This window comes from Prionailurus viverrinus, chromosome D3, assembly GCF_022837055.1.
Source record: "Prionailurus viverrinus isolate Anna chromosome D3, UM_Priviv_1.0, whole genome shotgun sequence".
NCBI lineage: Eukaryota > Metazoa > Chordata > Mammalia > Carnivora > Felidae > Prionailurus > Prionailurus viverrinus.
Genome location: NC_062572.1, coordinates 5,520,883 through 5,538,706, shown reverse-complemented (window position 1 = coordinate 5,538,706; position 17,824 = coordinate 5,520,883). Strand labels below are relative to the sequence as shown.

General features: G+C 59.5%; 1 protein-coding gene across 5 annotated transcripts in view; it reads right to left on the bottom strand.

Annotated features, from left to right (window-relative positions):
- The window catches only part of SCARB1 (scavenger receptor class B member 1), a 68,716-nt gene that overhangs the window by 25,452 nt on the left and 25,440 nt on the right, over nucleotides 1–17,824 (bottom strand). For all 5 annotated transcript variants that reach the window (XM_047826811.1, XM_047826813.1, XM_047826810.1 and 2 more), the window contains exons 2-4: nucleotides 4,802–4,959; nucleotides 2,982–3,123; nucleotides 586–789 (exon numbers count right to left, since the gene is read on the bottom strand). In XM_047826811.1, coding sequence (XP_047682767.1) covers nucleotides 586–789; nucleotides 2,982–3,123; nucleotides 4,802–4,959 — 504 coding nt within the window. The remainder of the gene's footprint in view (nucleotides 1–585; nucleotides 790–2,981; nucleotides 3,124–4,801; nucleotides 4,960–17,824) is intronic.

The window sequence follows — 17,824 nt, the reverse complement described above, 5'->3', positions numbered from 1 at the left end:
ATCATGTCACTTAACCCCAAACTTGCCAGCTTACCCACCCACTCAGAACCTGCCAAAACGTAGTGAGTGTCTATCACGTGCCGGGGGCGGAATCCCAGCCTGCCTCCCCCGCGCCCCCCAACACAGAGCAGCAGCGCCCAAAGGGGAGGCCGAGGCTGGAGCCACTCGGAGGGCTCGCTGAAACCTGCGGTTGAGGGAGCCAAGGTCAGGCTGTCCGTCGGCCCAGGGCTCAGGAGCCCAATCCCTACCGGACTATCAGGGGTCGAGATCAAGAGGAAGCAGGCAGCCCGGGGCAACGTCGGGGTCAACACTCGTGACCCGCCTGCCCGGCCGCCGGTCTCCGTTCGTCCACCGGCAGCCGCAAGCATCCAGCCGCACCTGAGCACAGGCCTGGAGTTTCCAGTCTGATGAGCCAGCAAACTCTCTACTTGTCCTAAGCCACTTTGAGTTAGGTTTTCTGCCCTTGACCACCCAATGCCCCCAGGTCCCCGGCCAGCCCGAAAAGCAGGCCGCTGACCCATCTTCCAGGCCGTGGCAACGAGGACACGACCCAGGCCCCCGAACTGCTCGACGAGCCGCACTTACCTCCGCAAAGAGCCCAAACTTGCCCTTGAAGGGAAACATGTTTGGCAGGTACTTGTTGACGAGGTGGACCAGAGGGTCCTCGTAGCCCCACATGATCTCGCCCACGGTGCGGTTCATGAAGGCACGCTCTCCGAGGGTGCTGAACGCCAAGGTCATGATCAGCTTCAGGCTCATGGGCTTGTTCTCCATCATCATCGCCGCGCCCTGCAGAGCCCGGGGACACGACAGGCTAGATGCCACGGGTCCGTCCACCCTGGGCGTCACGCCGGGCCCAGGCCAGCGCACTACCTGTTCCCGTACGGTCTGAGAGCCAAGAACACTTTTGTATATTTTTCACGTTTACTCAATTTTGAGAGAAAGACCGCAGGGCAGGGGCAGAGAGAGAGAGAGAGAGGGAGACAGAGACTCCGAAGCAGGCTCTGTGCTGACCGCAGGGAGCCCGGCGCGGGGCTCGAACTCACAAGCCGCGAGACCACGGCCCGAGCTGGAGTCGGGAGACTCGACCCGCCGAGCCACCCGGGCGCCCCACAATTTTACGTTTCCAAACGGTTGAAGAAAAGGGCATTCAAAACAATGAACGTGACAGGAAACGCACATTCGGTGTCCATATGAAACAAAGTTTCATTGGCACGTAGCCACGTCTACCCATTTGTGTTGTCTTTGGCTGTTTGTGGATTGGCAGGCAGAACCGGACGGTTGCAACAGAGACTACGTGGCCCTCGGAGCCTAAAATATTTACTATCTGGCCCCTTACAGAAGTTTGCTCCCCCGTTCAAAACACGTAAAAGCACACGTGTGTACGTGGGGCGTGCACGCAAGGACCGCTCCTTTATGAATGCTGATAGCCGTCTGCTTGTGTTCCGTACCCGCCTTTCTCCCCCTTGGATGTACCTTAGGGACGGCTCTGAGCCACCACCTCCGGCCCCGCCCCCCGCCCCCGGGCCCCCGGCCCCGCCCACCGCGCGCATCCCCGCCCCCTACTGCCGGGCCAGGTCCTAGCACCGCCTGGCTGCACTAAACCACCGCAACGAAACTGCACGCGGTAGAACAATATTTAGGTTGTTTCTGGAACCTGCTCTGACGCGGTTGCCAAAATGAATATCCGCGGGTACAAACATCTTCTGTGTGTGTTAGGCTATCAGGAGGACACATTCCTACCCGTGGAGTTTCTGAGGTCGGAGGCAAGGTGCAATTTGTATTTAAAGTCACTACCCTCCGACGGCCCCTCCCAGTTCCTCCCGGCAGGACGTGAGCGTGTCCGTTTCCACGAACGCTCACGAACCCTGGGACTTCTCGGGAGGGCTGTGCCCGCCTGATCGGTGGGGCAAAGCGTCTTCGCTGCCAAAGCTTAAGGATCGAACTCTGGGGGAGGCAGCTGTGAAGCTTCGGGATGCATTCGTTCCCCTGTCCCGGCCGGCCGACGGACTCAGCAGGTGAGTTCGCCTCGGATCCAGGGCCCAGCCGAGGGCCGGCCCCGGATCACCGACAAGTAGACAAAGTAACGTGTGTAAGGCCCATCAACACTAAGCGTGTTAGCAGAGCATTAACACGACAGGCGTGAGCCCCCTGTCTCTAGAAAGGCCTGCTGGCAAGACTGGCCCTTGGCCGCCATCTGGGAACTTGGGTTTGCAGGGGTTCCCACCCCTCTCTGACTGATAAGGGGTGGGGGTGGGGGGCTCTCTGTGCCTGGACTCCTCCTACAAACAGTATGATTTACCCCGACCACTGCTTTCCTTCCGGGGATCTGGATTTCGGTGGGTGCCAGGCAGAAGGTGCCTCCGTGACCAGCCCCCGATTAAAGCCCTGGGGACGGAGTGTCTAGAGGTCTCCCGGGGGATAAGCCTTCACTCGCGTGCGCTGTCACAGCCTGTTGCCGGGGGATGTGGGGGAGTCCTGGCCTCCACCCCACACGCCTTTTTCCCTTTGCTGATTTTGTGCCGCACCCTTCCTCCGTAACAGATCACAGTGGGGTCCCGCGAGCCCTCCCAGGGAGTCGGCGAGCCTGGAGGCGGGCTCGGGAACCCCAGCCCACGGGCACACAGTCAGCAAGCCCAGCGACGACTGTGGCCCAGCTGCAGAGGACGGAGGCCCCGCCTGCAAACGCTGCAGACAGTGACACGACCTGGGGCGCCCGAGGAAGTCCCCCACCAGCACCTCCATTTGGAGATGTTAGATTTGCAGACGAAGAAAGGACACACAAGGACTTGGGCCGGGCCCCCCAAGCCAGTAAGAAAGGACGCACCTGGGAAACTCAATGGGCTGAGAGCCGGGCCCCACGCAGGACGGCCCTGCAGAGGGGGCAGGCGAGAAGAGAGACGGAGACCCGCAGGGACCGGGATGAGGGCCAGCGGGGCGGGGGGGGGGGGGGGGGTGGCCGCGGCCCGGGGCAGCCTTACCAAGACCAGGATGTTGGGCATGACGATGTAGTCACTCTCCAGGCCGTGGGACCTGTCAGGTTGGAACTGGAAACTGCGGTACTCGAGGAATGACACGGTGTCATTGTCATTGAAGGTGATGTTACTCTTGTGCCTGAACTCCCTGTGGGTGGGGAAGTCGGGGTCAGCGGGTCCCAGCCGCACAGGGACGCAGCACCCGCCGGGAGCCAAGGGCCCCCAGCCGCCTTCCCTGAGCCCACCGTGAGAACGGGCGCCCAAGCCTCCGCGGGGCTCCTCGGGGCCACCCCGAAGGGCACCCGGATCCCAACACACCCCCCCCCCGCCTGGCCGAGTGCCACCCCCTTCACAGCCTCCCCCCACTGCCCCCGGCAGGCGGCTGCTTTTCCGAGGGACGCGGCGTGGCACGGTGGTTAGGAATGTGCACTCTGGGGACACGGGGTCCAGGCTCGAACCCTGCCTCTGTCCCTCACTACCGGGGCCTCGGTTTTTCCGTCTATAAAATGGGAGCGATGACAAGCCCCGCTTCGTAGGGCTGTGTGAGGGCTGAGTGGGTCGGTGCACATCAAGCCACCCGACAGCGGCCCAAAGCACAGGAGACGCTACGTAAGTCTCAGCCGCTTCGATCCGTTATTGTCCCGTTCAACCCATTCTCTACAAGGCACCTGGACAAAGTCTGAAAAGTGGAGACCCTCTCCCCAACAAGCCTTCTTTGAGGACAAGATAAAATCAAGCCCCTAGTGTGGCCCCCAAGGTCCCCGACACCCAACCCCATCCAATGCTCTGGCCCTGTCTCTGCCACTCTCCCCCGCTCACTCACACCAGGCCAGCCACACAGGCCTTCTCCTTCCCGGACTACCAGACTCTGCCTGCCTCAGGGCCTTTGCACCTGCCGCCGCCTCTGCTTGGGGCCCTCCTCTCCCCAGATCTTCAGATAGCGGCACCCCCTTCTCACCACCCAGGCCTCGGGAAGCGCTCCACTGGTAGAGGTCCCCCCGTGACCCTCCAGTTAGACCTCCCGCCCACACCCATCCCTCCAGCACTTCTCCGGGCTTCCCCTGCGTGCCTCTCACCACACTTACGGCCACCTGATTGGCCCGCGTGTTTACTCTCGTTGGACGTCAGCTCTGCGAGGCAGGGGCTTGGGTCTGCCTCTCACAGCGACTGGCACGGTGCCCAGCACGCAGGGGCTGCTCAATAAATGCTTCCGGAAGGAAGAAATCAGTAGGAACTTTGGCAAAGCGGGCTCAGCCCCGAAGCCTTTCACGGACCAGCCCGGTCGGCAGTTCTGCGACGTGACTCGTCCCAGAAGGCAGGACGGGCAGGAGCCGGGAACTGGGTCTCACGCTGGAACAGCCCTCCCTCGTCTCTCGGAAAACCGCTCCGGCCAATTCAACGAGCCGCGCTCTCCCAAAGACCACGACCCATGGAAGAGGGTCACGCAGCAACCGTAACAATACGCCAGCAACTAACGTTTACTGGGCAGAGCCGCGATCTCCTCCGGTCCTCATAACCTCACAGCCACCCCAGGGTGGATACGGTTACCGTCCATTTACAGACGGCAAAACTGAGGCACGAGGAAAGACCGCCCCGTCCTGCAGTCAGAAAGCCAGTTTTTAAAGCCGGGAGGTCTCTCCCCAGAGTCCACGGTCTCAACCACGAGGGCACGGCCTGGAGAAAGCCAGACTGACCTTAAGCAAGCCTCCCCGCTCCCGGGGGCCTCGGTTTCCTCAACTGTAAAATGGGGTGACGACCGGACCCCCCCCCCCAGTCCCCTCTGTCCTCACCTGTACACGTAGGGCCCGCGTCCCCTCCGTCCTCACCTGTACACGTAGGGCCCGCGCTCCCGCACCTGCGGCTTCTCGCCCAGGAGGACGGCGCTGGGGTTGACCACGTCGAAGAAGTAGACGGACAGGTAGAAAGGGACGGGGATGTCCTTCCACATGTTAAAGGACAGGCTGCTGGGGTCGATGCGCACGTTCTGTGGGGGCGAGACGAACACGTCCGTGGGGAGCGTGACCCGGGTCCCCGCAGGTGCCCACCCCACCGGGCGGCTAGGACCGCGGCCCGGAGCCAGGCTGCGCCGCCGGGCCGCACCCGGGCACCCGGAGGGCGCTCTCCGCACACGCACTGCTCCGGAGTGTCCGCTCATCGGCGAGATGCTCTTACTGTTGTTTTTTCCGTTTTTAAAGATTTTTTTTTTGTTAACGTTGAGTTGTTTGTTTTTGAGAGAGAGGAAGAGCAGACACAAGTGGGGGAAGGGCAGAGCGAGCGAGCGAGCGAGACACACACACACACACACACACACACACACAGAATCCGAAGCAGGCTCAGGCTCCGAGCTGTCAGCACAGAGCCCGACGCGGGGCTCGAACCCATGAACCGTTAAGATCGTGACCTGAGCCGAAGTCGGAGGCTTAACCGACTGAGCCCCCCAGGAAGCCCCTGCGGGTATTTTTCCATACGTGTTTTAGTAACAGGCCAGGAGGGGCCCGCTGCTGGGCTGCAGACTCGTGGGCTCCGTGTGGCCAAAGGCATCATTCATTCATTCAACAAACTTTTCCTGAGCACCTGCTACATACCAGCCACTCTTCTAAGAGCTGGGGATACCAGAGAGAACAAGACAGACCCCAATGCCCAGCGTCGTGGCCTCTTTAACCTAGCCGGGGAAAGGCAGGTATTGCACACGAGGGTAAAAGGTGGGCCGTGTGAGAGGCGGCGATAGGGAAGGGGATTGCAACTTTAAGCGGAGTAGACAGGTGAAACGCCAGCAAAAATAGAACAAAAACAAGCACAGAATAAAAACAAAGGGCAGCGAGGGGAACGCGTGGATTTGGTGGGAGGAGGGCGGCACACAGATGCAATGTCCAGTGCAAAGGCCCTGAGGCAGGGAGGTGCCGAGACAGAGCCGAAGAAAACAGGTCTGCAGTCCGTCTGTCAGATACAGTGGCCTCTAATCCCTGCCTCCCTCCTCAGCTCTGCAAGCCCTGCTCTAGTGTCACAGGGAGGTCCCCCCAGGACCACCCAACCCACCCCCCAACGTGGCCCAGCCACATCACGGGCCCCTGAAGGCTCAGAGCCTGGGTCTGTCACAGGGAGCCAGCCCATGAGACAGATGCCCAATATCACAAAGTTAGGTACAACACAGCATGGGTCACCTTCCACGTTCCTTTGAACATGGCCTTCCAGAGCAAGGACAGCCACCCCCCGACTGTGCCCAAACAGCCAGAACCAACAGGCAGAGGCTACAGCCGCACGTTCGGGTCCAGGAGGCAGAAGGCAGGAGTTGGCCAGCCAGGCCCCGCCCTCTGTCCCCAACAGGCAGACTCGGGAGAGGAGCGGATTTGAAGGCAGCCCGATCCCAGGACCACGCGGGCAAGACGGTCATCTCTGAGCCTCGGTCTTCCCATCTGTACAGTGGGTGCCAGTGACTCAGCTGTGTCGCGTTTGACCGACATGGCAATGAAATGAAGACGGGTTGAATTCATTGCCAAGAAGAAAAAACCGGAAGACTGACCACAAAATCTGGATTTCAGGGTGTCGTACTCACTTGTTGACAAACACATCTTCCCTACCAGCCACGGAAGCCACAGGGACCACGACATCTGATACACGCAAATAGAGCTGACTCACAAATGTGATCTGAGCGAAGGGTTCTGTGGAATCTCCGAACTGCCTCAATAGCGACAATTTCTTTTTCAAAATCAAACGCTCCTGGGAGCCAAATCACACACCTCGGGCCACCGCTGGCTCACGGGCCACCCCTGTGCCACGCCCGCCAGGGCACCATCTGGAGGAGGGCGGCCCCACAGCTCCTGTGGGCGTGGGCTGGGCGAGAGGCTGCTGGGGGGGGTGGGGAGCAGGGGGTCGCCCAGCGTGGAAATCCTCAAATCTGCAACAGGCCCACAGGGAGGGAGTCCCGACGCGGCCGTCTCAGCCCTCGCCTCCCCCACACGGAAAAGACACACACGGGGCTAGTGACCAGGGGTCCCTGGCTGTCCTGGCTTCCGCCAGGAGAGAACGCGACGTCGGTCCCAGCTCCTTCCTCCTGTGCGTGTGTGTGTGATAAAAACACGTTAACAGCAGAGCTACCCTCTTAGCAAATATTTAAGGAGAGGACGCAGTCCTGTTAACTGCAAACGCTGTGGCGTATGGGAGATCGCCGGGCTTGCTGGGCTTGCGAAACGAAAACAGGAAGAGCAGCCACGCGCAAAGTTGTGGAGGGGGGGTCTTTCCACACACACCGCGGCGACGGGCCGGAGGGCGATCACTTCCCGCAAACTCCTCGAGTTGTACACACTGAATATGTACAGCTCTTTAGAACGCCAATCATACCTCAATCGAGGGGTTTTAAAAAACGAAGAATGTTTCCGGTCCCTGCCTCCCCTCCCTCCCCAGCCCTGTTTCTCAGCTGGACCCGGAGAAGCCCTGGGAACTCCAGCATCCCAGAAGCCCACCCCACGTTCCTCGTCCGCTGTCCAGCTCACCCTGCCCTGGGGACAAATCACGACCCAAGAAATGAACCTCCAGGCAAAGCCACGTGTCCCTCCCTCTCTCTCTCCAGCAGAAGGGGCTTCCAGGTTCTGGGGTTCCACCCCATTCACCCGCTCACTCACAGGGAACGTTCGATGACCCAGCTCTGCCTTCTGGCTGGGTGACGGGGGGTAAGTCATTGCTCCTCTGTGAACCCTCAACCTCCACATCCATACAATGGGCACGAGGGTAGGGTCCACCTCGCAGAGCTGGGGTGAGGTGTACGTGCGTCTGTAGAGGCAGAGTGCTCAGAACAGGGTATGGCAGAGCCCGGGGCATCCGGAAGGTCAGGCAAGTAGTCGCCCGGCATGAAGTGACCGACCCTTCTTCCTCCCCGGCACTGTCGCTGCCCCACCCCCCACCCTCAGGAGGGGGCAGACTTTGCACTGGTTTTGATCGGCATCGGGACAGAGGCATCTGGACCCAGCAGCTGATTAGACAGCAGCGCTAGCCAAGCTCATGGCCTTTTGCCTGATATGACAGAGTCTAGCCCCCTCCCCCTCCCCCCAAGGTCAAAGATCACAGCCCGGAACACCAAGACTTGGGAGAGAGGGCCAAGGTGAGCCCTTGCCGGGCACCACCGCCTCTCACCGAACCAGACCCGCCAGGAGCCCATTCCTGGACGGTCAGAGAGGCCGCCCGGAACAGGGGACAGACACGTGAGCCCAGTACCGAAAGAGTGAGCTGGGCTTTGCCGGGAAAGGAAGACGGGAGAGGGCATTCCTAGCAGAGGACGCAGCCCGTGTACAGGCAGGACGCCTTGAGGACCACGGCTTACCTGAACGTCCATCGACAGCGAATATGTTTTTAAAACATATTTTTCTCTAATTTTTTTTAATGTTTGCTTATCTCTGAGAGACAGAGCACGAACAGATCGACTTGGGAAAAAAAGATGAGCCTCAGAAAGATACAGTCGGTTGGGACCTTTTCACAGCGATTTGTCAAACATACAACATACTGTGTAAGCTTTTATTTCTTGAAAATAAAATGAACCTAAAAGCTGTCGTCTTCACCCCAGCCGGCAAGTCCCTCCACCCTGTGGCCTCTCCAGGACTCACGTCCTGTTCTGTCCCTGTCATTTACTCAACCCTGTCATGCTGGCCGACTGGCAGACACTTCTGCCCCAGGGCCTTTGCACGGGCTATTCTGCCTCTAATGTTCTTCCTAAGGTGACCACATAGTCAGATCTCTCGCCTGATCTCCCTGAAACTGTGTTTCCCATGGCCCTTGTCGCCTTCCAGCATACTCTATGTCCACTGTTCTTTCTCCGTCTCCCCGCTAGGTCATGAACTCACAAGGACAGGATCCTTGTCTGCTTTGTTCATGGATTCACTGACGTATCCCCAGGGCCTAGGACAGTGCTTGGCACCCAGCGGACACTCAGCAAATTTTTGCTGAGTCAACAAGCAACATGAGCCCTGGAACATGGAAATGTCTACCAGAGAGCGGCTATCTGCTTCCTCCTTTGTACGTACACCTATTTTTTTTTAAGTTTATTTATTTATTTTGAAGGAGGGGGGGCATAGAGAGAGGGAGAGAGAAAATCCCAAGCAGGCTCTGAGCCGTCAGCGCACAGCCCGAGGCGCGGCTCGATCCCACGAAGCGTGAGATCACGACCAGAGCCGAAATCAAGAGTCAGATCCTTAACGGACTGAGCCAGCCAGGCGCCCCTCCTTTGTATATATTTCAAATAGCTCCTACTTAAGCGAGATTTTTTTTTTTTTAAAGTACACAGCACGGCCTCCTTGGGGCCCAACTTGGGCCGGGACAGCGGCCCAGGGGACGCGGGATGGCAAAAATGAACGTTTCGTTCACGCTGACTTTCGGCTATCGGTCTCTGTTTCGGTGAAGTCAATCTGTAAAATCAGAGTCGTGATCGCATTCTGAGGCTTAGCCAGCCGCCACCTCACGGGCCAGGCCGCAGCGCCGGGACCGAGGCCGATGGAGGTCACACGTGGATGTCACAGACCCCGAGGGTGGTCTCCACGGGCTCCTCCATTGGCCCCCATCGCCTCCCCAGGCCAGGAGGGGAGGTGCTCCAGACGCTGCCCAGGGAGGGACAGCCGGGCGGGGGATGGGCTGGGGGGTCCTGGGCCAGCCCCGCGCTTCACAGAGAGGCCTGGGAGGTGGGGGGTCCTGGGCCAGCCCCGGGCATCACCAGAGGGGCCTGGGAGGTGGGGGGTCCTGGGCCAGCCCCGGGCATCACCAGAGGGGCCTGGGAGGTGGGGGGTCCTGGGCCAGCCCCGGGCATCACCAGAGGGGCCTGGGAGGTGGGGGGTCCTGGGCCAGCCCCGCGCTTCACCGGAGGCCCAAGGAAGGCAGGAAGAGGCCAGGGGCCGCATGGCTGTTGTTCCAGGGCCTCAGACCTCCAGCCTGGCCTCGAGCGCGCGGCCGGGATGAGCTCTGAGCTGAGGAGTGGGCAGAGGCCGAGAAGGCCCCACGGCTCCCAGGGACTTCACCGTCACCCTTGGCCGGCGGTGGCGAAAGCTCGGGACCTCAGTCCGGAGGCCGGAAAAGCATTGCTCGCCAGATCCCAAGAGCCAGGGAATCCAAGACCCCCCGCGAAACCACACTCGGGAAGCCTCAGCTGGCCCCCCTCCCCCCGACCCGGCTGCTCGGATGAAGTCACTCCGGGGGCGGGAGGGGGGACTTGAAGCAACACACATTTGTTCTCTTATGGTGGCGGGGGGTGGCCAAAGTCTGACCCCAAGGTGTGGGCAGGGCCAGGCTGCCCCTGAGCGCTCTGGAATCTGGAAGGGGGGCCCCGACTTGCTTCCCAGCCTCCGTTGGCCGCGATCCTCCAAACTCTGCCTCCGTTGTGGCCTCGCCTTCCTGTGTGTCCTCTCCTCTTAAAAAAAAAAACTCGCGTTGGATTTAGGGCCCATCTGGTCCTTACCTTAATTTCATCGGCAAAAATCCTATTTTCAAATAAGGTCACATTCACAGGTAACTGGGGTTAGAACTCACACGTCTTTGGTGGGGGGGTGGGGGGGGACACTTACGGAGCCCAATACAGGGGCCAAGGCCAAGCTAAGCAACCAGAGTGTCACCGGAACCCACATCCATCCAGATGGCATCCTGGCCCAAAGCTCACATCCTCGGTCCCCTGGCACCGGGGAGAACGGGGACAGCATCCGGCAGGGAGGCTGTGGGCCCACCTCCACGCCCCTCGGCACACCCAGCGGACCCCACGGCGCTCCTCAGGCTCGACGTCGGGGCTCCCGGACGATCGTGGAAAGATGCACCACGCGCCCCAACCATTCACCAGCACCCCCCAAAACTCCCGGGGCACCTGCAGGGGCCCCTCGGCATCCTGAGCGCAGAGAATAAGCCAGCAAGGTCCCCGCACTGGCGGAGGTGATGGCCCCGGGGCAGAGGGCACTGGTGAGCACCAGATAAACAAATCCTTGCAGGAAATACTTCAGGCCCTGACGCTTACTGGGGAAAAATAAAGCCAGGTGGAGAGTGACAGGGCCGTCACGTCAAACAGGGCAGTCCAGGAAGGCCTCTCGGAGGAGGCCATATTCTCCTTCCTCTGAAGGAGAAATTACAGTCTCCAGAAGCACCTGGCGTGTTAAGAAAAAAAATTTTTTTTAACGTTTATTTATCTTTGAAAGAGAGAGAGAGATCGAGCACGAGCAGGGGAGGGGCAGAGAGAGAGGGAGACACAGAATCCAAAGCAGGCTCCAGGCTCCGAGCTGTCAGCACAGAGCCAGACGCGGGGCTCGAACCCACCGACCGTGAGATCATGACCTGGGCCGAAGTCGGACGCTTAAACCGACTGAGCCACCCAGGCGCCCCATGTGGCTCTTTTTTAACGTGGCTCCCAGAAAATTTCAAATCACACAAGGTGTTCACATTCACGATTTGCAGCGCTGGTGTGGACGGACCTCACTGGACCCCACGCCCGTCGCTTCCTAGCTGTGCGGCCTCCAGCGACACCTCGGTGCCTCGGCTTGCTCAGCTGTCCAATGGGAATAGTTAACAGCCCCTCCTGGGCAGAGCCGCGGATGAGATTTAGACCCGGGGCACGGCAAGCGCATACAGCAGGCGCTCAGCGTGAGCGTGACCATCGCTGGGTTCCCGACCACCTTCAGATACGAATTCCTGCCCTTGGCATTCAAGGCCTCGCCGTGTTCTCCCACACACGAGTGCACTCCGGGAAGGCAGATCAGCTCACCGCCTCCCACGGCCCTTGCCCCGGTCCCCAGGATGCCCTTGCCACCCAAATCCAAAACCCCGCTCCCTAGGTGCCACCTCCTCCAGGAAGTCTTTGGAACTGCCGAAAACAAGCCCGCTCTGACCTGCCCAGGACCCCATTCGTCCCGTGCACAACCACCCACCCCGCGCTGCCCCCGAGGAGGTGGGGGACAAGGGGAGAGCAGGCGAATCGTATCAACGCTCCCCGTAAGGCCCCATTCGGGTAACAACAGCCTTCTGCCTGCTTCACCCCATTACGTTCTCGAAGGCTCACTTAACAGACACAGACATCGAGGTGGGGAGGCCGAGCGCGTCCCCCAAGTCCCGGCGGGGGGGGGGAGACCCATCGGCCGCGGGGCCCGTATCACATCCCCGCGGCACCCTTACGCCTTCTCACCCACTGGGCTCCGGGCAGCCCTGCAGAATAACCATTAACTTGACCTGGCCCCCGAGTTGCAAAATCGAATCCCTCCCCTGGCGAGAAGAGAGGAAACAGGCTCCAGAGGAAACACACCTCCGAGCCCAGTCCTGCGACGGGACCGGCCCCTGCACGCTCCGGATCGGCCCGGCAGGCGAGCCTCTTGCCACCTCTGCACCCCGGGCTCGCAGGCGCGCCCTGCCCCAGGCGGCCTGGGGGCTCAGGGAGGACCCCGGCGCAGGCTGAGTCAGCGCGGAACCCGGGAACGCCGCACCCTTGGCTCGGGTTCCGACCTCCTTTGATTCTCAGGGTGCTTTTCGGAGGAAAGCCGAGCGGTTTGCCAAGACCACGGCCGGGTTTCTTCAGCCCGGAAGTTGAGCCATTTCTGACGCCTCCGCTTCCCTCCCACCCAACGCCCTTGCGCCAGCGTGTCTGGGCCGCGCTCGCCCCGCGACGCGCCCCCCACGGACCGTCGGGACCGCCGCACTCCCTTGGTCACCGGCTCTCCTGCCTCAGCTCTTGCCGCTGCTCCGCTCTCCCCATGGGCTCAGGGTTCCGCTCCTAAAAGACAGGTCGGCTCGCGGCACTCCCCTGCTCAAACGCCTCCAAGTGGCTCCCGGTTTACCCCGGAACGAGAATCCAAATCCCTGGCGGCGACCTACGAGATCTCGAGCAACCGGGCTCCCCACAGCTATCCCTTTATCAACTCCCTCCAGCCACACTGGCCTCGCTGCTCCTCCGCCGACCGGGCAAGCTTCTGCCACAGGGCCTTTGCACAGACTGCTTGCTCCTTCCCTTCCACAGCTTCCCTGGTGACCCCCTCGCTTCTTAAGTCTAAACTCACGCTCTCCGTGCAACCTTCCCTGAGGGCTCTACATCCCTCAACAATATTTACTGAGCTCCCCCACCACACGTCAGGCTCTGTTCTAAGTCTGGGGACTACAGAGCAGTGAATGAAAAGGAGAAGAAGGCCATCCTTTCTAACATAGTCACATTCTATCCATCACCCCGTTTTGCCTTCCTGGCATTATCGACGTCAGAAATTCTCTTGTATTTGGTGACAAGTCCCCCTGCTGCCTGGACTGCAGTCGTGAGGGATGGAGCCAGAGCAGCCACCTTGGATCGTGAGGCTGCCCTGAGGATGGAAGCCGCAAAGAAAGCACGGCGGAGCGGAAAGATGGGAGACTAGATCCCCACGACTTCATGGAGGCACCCCACCAGTCCCGGGCAGCCTGGTCATCAGAGAAGGTATCCATTAGCCTCACGGTGGGGCCCGACAGCCTCCCCCAGAACGGCTAACACAAAAAAGACGGCGATAACGACGCTGATGAGGACCGGAGCACCCAGAACGCTCACACACCGCTGGGGGAAGTCTAATAGGCACGGCCGACCGTCGCTGGGACACGGGTGGCATTATCTGCTCACGTGGAACAGACTCTTACCCCCCGATACAGCGACCCACTCTAGAGCTTTCCCCAGAGAAACGAAAACCTATGTCCGTCCGCACACGAATGAGCACCAGCAAGCGCTCACAGCAGCGTCTCTCAGAAAACCCCAAACTGGAAACACAGAGGTCCGCAAACGAGGGACAAGAGGGGGCACGTCACACAGTGGGATGCCACCCGCCGGGGAAGAGGAGTGGATGCTGGATGCCTGCGACGACACAGATGAACCACAAACACAGCGCCGACCGGCAGAAGCTCAACACGCAGGAGGAGTGCCCTGGGAGCCCGCGTCGGCGACGTTCTGGCGGACGTGCCAAGCTGCGCTCCGGTGACAGAGGCGGGGGCGCCGCGGGGAGGGGGGGGTGCGGACACTGAGGGTGCAGGAGACCCTCCCGCGGGTGCTGGGGGCGCTCGGCAAGCGTGCAGACCCGAGTAAAAATTCACCCACGGCGGCTCCGTCGGTGGAGCGTGCGACTCTTGATTTCCGCTCAGGTCACGATCTCACGGTTCGTGGGTTCGAGCCCCGCGTCGGGCTCTGTGCTGAGAGCGGAGAGCCTGGAACCCGCTTCGGATTGTGTCTCCCTCTCTCTCTCTGCCCCTCCCTTGCTCACACTCTGTGTCTCTGCGTCTCTCAAAAACTAAACATTAAAAAACTTCGTTAATAAATACAATAAGTAAAAAAATTAAAATCCCCCCGAATGTCTTAGCTGCCCTCTCCCACCCGCCTCCCCACCCCGAAAACACCCCACAGCCCGGCCCCACAGCTGTCTTCCCGAAACCAGCTGTCCACCCACGGGCCAGCTTCGGCCAGAGGCTGCCTTTCGGATCATCACGCGGGATTTCAAAACGTGTGAATGGGTCAACAGTGTTTTCTAAATGGCAAAGATAAGTTCTGGACTCCCGGCAACTTCTGACAACCTGGGAGATGGGCCAGCCCGGCGCCTGTATCCCTAAGAGGCGGCGGCCCGTCGGGACGGAACTCCTCAGACGGGTTTGCGCTCCCGCCCGCGGCTCCCAAATCAGTTCGCACCAGCCTGTCCCCCCCGCCCCCGCCCCAACCCCGCCTCTGGTACCTGCAGGGCTCCCATGGGGATCTGAATCTACCCACAATCCCCGTCCTATCCACAGCAGCAGCGGATGACAAAACAGCCTTCGTTCGTTCGTTCGTTCATTCACTCACTCCGACCCCGTCTAAGCGTCTCATATGCTCAAAGCTGGTGCTTAGTTATGGGGGGGGAACGTTCATCAATCAGGAGCCGAGCACAAAGTGAGAGAGAAGGTCTGTCGATCAGAAAGGGCTCAGACAGCCAGTCCGAGGAGCTCAGGGTCCTCGAACGTCGCTCCCTACGCGTCGGGCTCCGTGCTGCCAGCTCAGAGCCTGGAGCCTGCTTCCGATTCTGTGTCTCCCTCTCTCTCTGCCCCTCCCCAGCTCGTGCTCTCTCTCTCAAAAATAAACATTAAACCATTAAAATGAAAAAAAAAAAAAGGGAAGAAAAGAAGCCAGCGGGCAGGATTGTCTGCTGGGTGATTTCATTTTGATAAAGTACAAAACCAGAGAAAACCAATCGACGCGCTAAGAAATCAGGGTGGTGGTCACGCTTGGGGTGGGTGGCGACTAGAGGGAAAACACAGGGGGATTCTGGGTGCTGCTGTTTCTTGATCTGGGTGCTGGGCCATGTGCTAAATAAGAGCGTGGTACTGCTCACCCAAAGCCCACCTCTCTCCCCTCCCTCAACTAACAGAACTCTGACTTGCTTCCAGTTTGAGGTACACGGCCCTGAATTTCAGGAAGGTGGGTCCAGCTCTGGTCCGGGCCCATGACCTTATGCTAGTCAATGAGAAAGAAAGGGGGCCTTCTGGGGAAAAAATCCCACTCCCAATAAAAGAACAGAACCCTGCCACTGCCCCATCCCTCCTTCTGGCTCTGAGTGACGTAGGTACCTGCGTGATGTATGGTGCTGTGGCAGCCATCATGAGACCATGAGGTCAAGGCTTAAGAAATCACACAGACACTGACCTAGTGCCCTGACATTACTGAACTGCCAAACACATCTAGAAACACCTACCATCTCTAGTCTCTTATGAAGCACAATAACAAACATCTGTATTGCACCAGCCACTAGGAAGCAGGTTCGATGTTGCTACAGGCCAGGGCGTCCCATCTGAATCAACACTCTTTCATTTAAACCTGACAACTGGTCTGTGAGGTAGATACTATTACATGTTCTGTCTTATGGATGAGGAAACTGAGGCACAGTGAGATTTTTTTTTAAGCTATTTAGTTGCCCAAGGGCACAAACCCAGCAGCGGCAAGGGGTCTTGAACTCCAGTCCGCCTGAAAGCCTGTGGTCTGACCACTACACCCACTGCCCTCAGCGCAGGCTCCCCCCCTCCAGGTGTGAGGGAGTAAGGATCACAGCTGAGTGGGGACAGTGCTGGGAGGCACGCACCGTCCTGACCCCCGTCCCCGGGGTGGGGGGGCGGGGATCGAGCCCAATCCCACTTCCCAGGACCTCATCCGGGCCCCCTAATTCCGCCGCCATGATGGAATCGGGCAGTCCCATCCACACTCTTTCTGGCAGGCACAGACCAGCCCAGGGCCCCGCTCTTCCACCGAGTCAGGCAGAGGACAACGATTCCTTCCATTCCTTAACTTCACTCCCATAACAAAGCAGGGTGTTTTCAAGTAAACTGCAGCCCAAGAGCCAAATCTGTCCGGATGCCTCCTTCCATGCATCCCGGGAGCTAACGATGCTTTTACATTTCCTAATAATGTTTGGGTGTTTGGAGGAGGAAAGGAAAGAAAGAAAGAAAGAAAGAAAGAAAGAAAGAAAGAAAGAAAGAAAGAAAGAAAGAAAAAGAAAGAAAGGAAGAAAAAGAAAGAAAAGAAAGAAAGAAAGAAAGAAAGAAAGAAAGAAAGAAAGAAAGAAAGAAAGAAAAGCAGAAAGAACTCTGTTTCAGGACGCATGAAATTTACACAAAATCCCCATCTCAGGCCCGCAAATAAAGCTTCATGCACACGGCCTCACCCGCTCAGGGGCGGGCCATCCCTGGTGATGGCTTCTGAGCCCCAGTGGCAGGACGGAGGTTGACACAGAACCTGTTTGGCCTGCCGAGCCCCGTCCTCCCCACCCCAGCCCCCTCCCTGGCCACAGGGATCCCTCCCCCCGCTTCCTTGGAGCTGGCCGTGTGCAGAGAGAATAAAGTGACCCAGGACGTGCTCTGGAGAAGGCAGCCGGTGTCCACGCGTCCCAAGGACTATTACTAAATGAGCCTTCCTTCAGCCCGCCTTGGCCGCGATTCAAGCACACATGGTGAGACTTGCCAAGGCCTCATAAAATGGGGTAACAGTGGTTTGAATCAGGAGCTCACGACTGTCTCCTTCAAAGGCTCCAGCGGTTGCAAGAGGCTCAGCATGTTGTAACCTGACCACGGCCGGTGGGCTGGGCCATCTGGCCACAGCCACAAACCCGCTCCCCTCGGGTTAAACCCCACCACGATTTTTTGCGTGAATGGCATAAAATTTACCATCTCAGCCATGTTGAAGGGTACGCATTCACGTCGTTGCGTAACCAGGCCCACCGTCGACCTCCAGGGCTTTCTCACCCTCCTGATCGGAGACTCCGTGCCCCTGAAGCACTGACCCCCCGGTCCCCTCCCCCAGCCCCCGGGGCCCACCACCCCCCTTGCCGTCTCTGTGGACGCGACTCCTCCGGGCGCCTCACACACGTGGGATCATCCCGTATCCGTCCCTGGGCGGCCGGCGCCTTTCATCACGCGGCGCAAATGTCCTCAAGTTGCGTCCCGGGCGTAGCGGGGGTCAGCGCTGCCCTTGTTCTGAAGGCCGAATCATCTTCCGCTGCACGTTTGTCCTTCCTCTGTCGATGGACGCTCGGAGCGCTCCCGCCCCTTGGCTCTCGATGCCGTGGACGCGGGTGGGCCAGTGTCTCTTCTCTCCAAGCCCCGGCTCTCAGCTCCTCGGGGGATAGGCCCACAGGCAGAGGTGCTGGGTCACAGGGCAATGCTGTCTTCGGTTCTCTCAGGAGCCTCCGCACTGTTTTCCACAGCGGCTGTACCATTTCACGTCCCCACCAACAGCGCACAGGGTTCCGATTTCTCCGCATCCTCGTCAACACTGGCTATTCTCTGCTTTTTTGGTAGCACGTCCCGATGGGCGGGAGGTGGGATCTCTGTGGTTTTGATGTGCATTCCCCTAGGGATCAGTGATGCCGAGCTTTTGGTCATTTGTA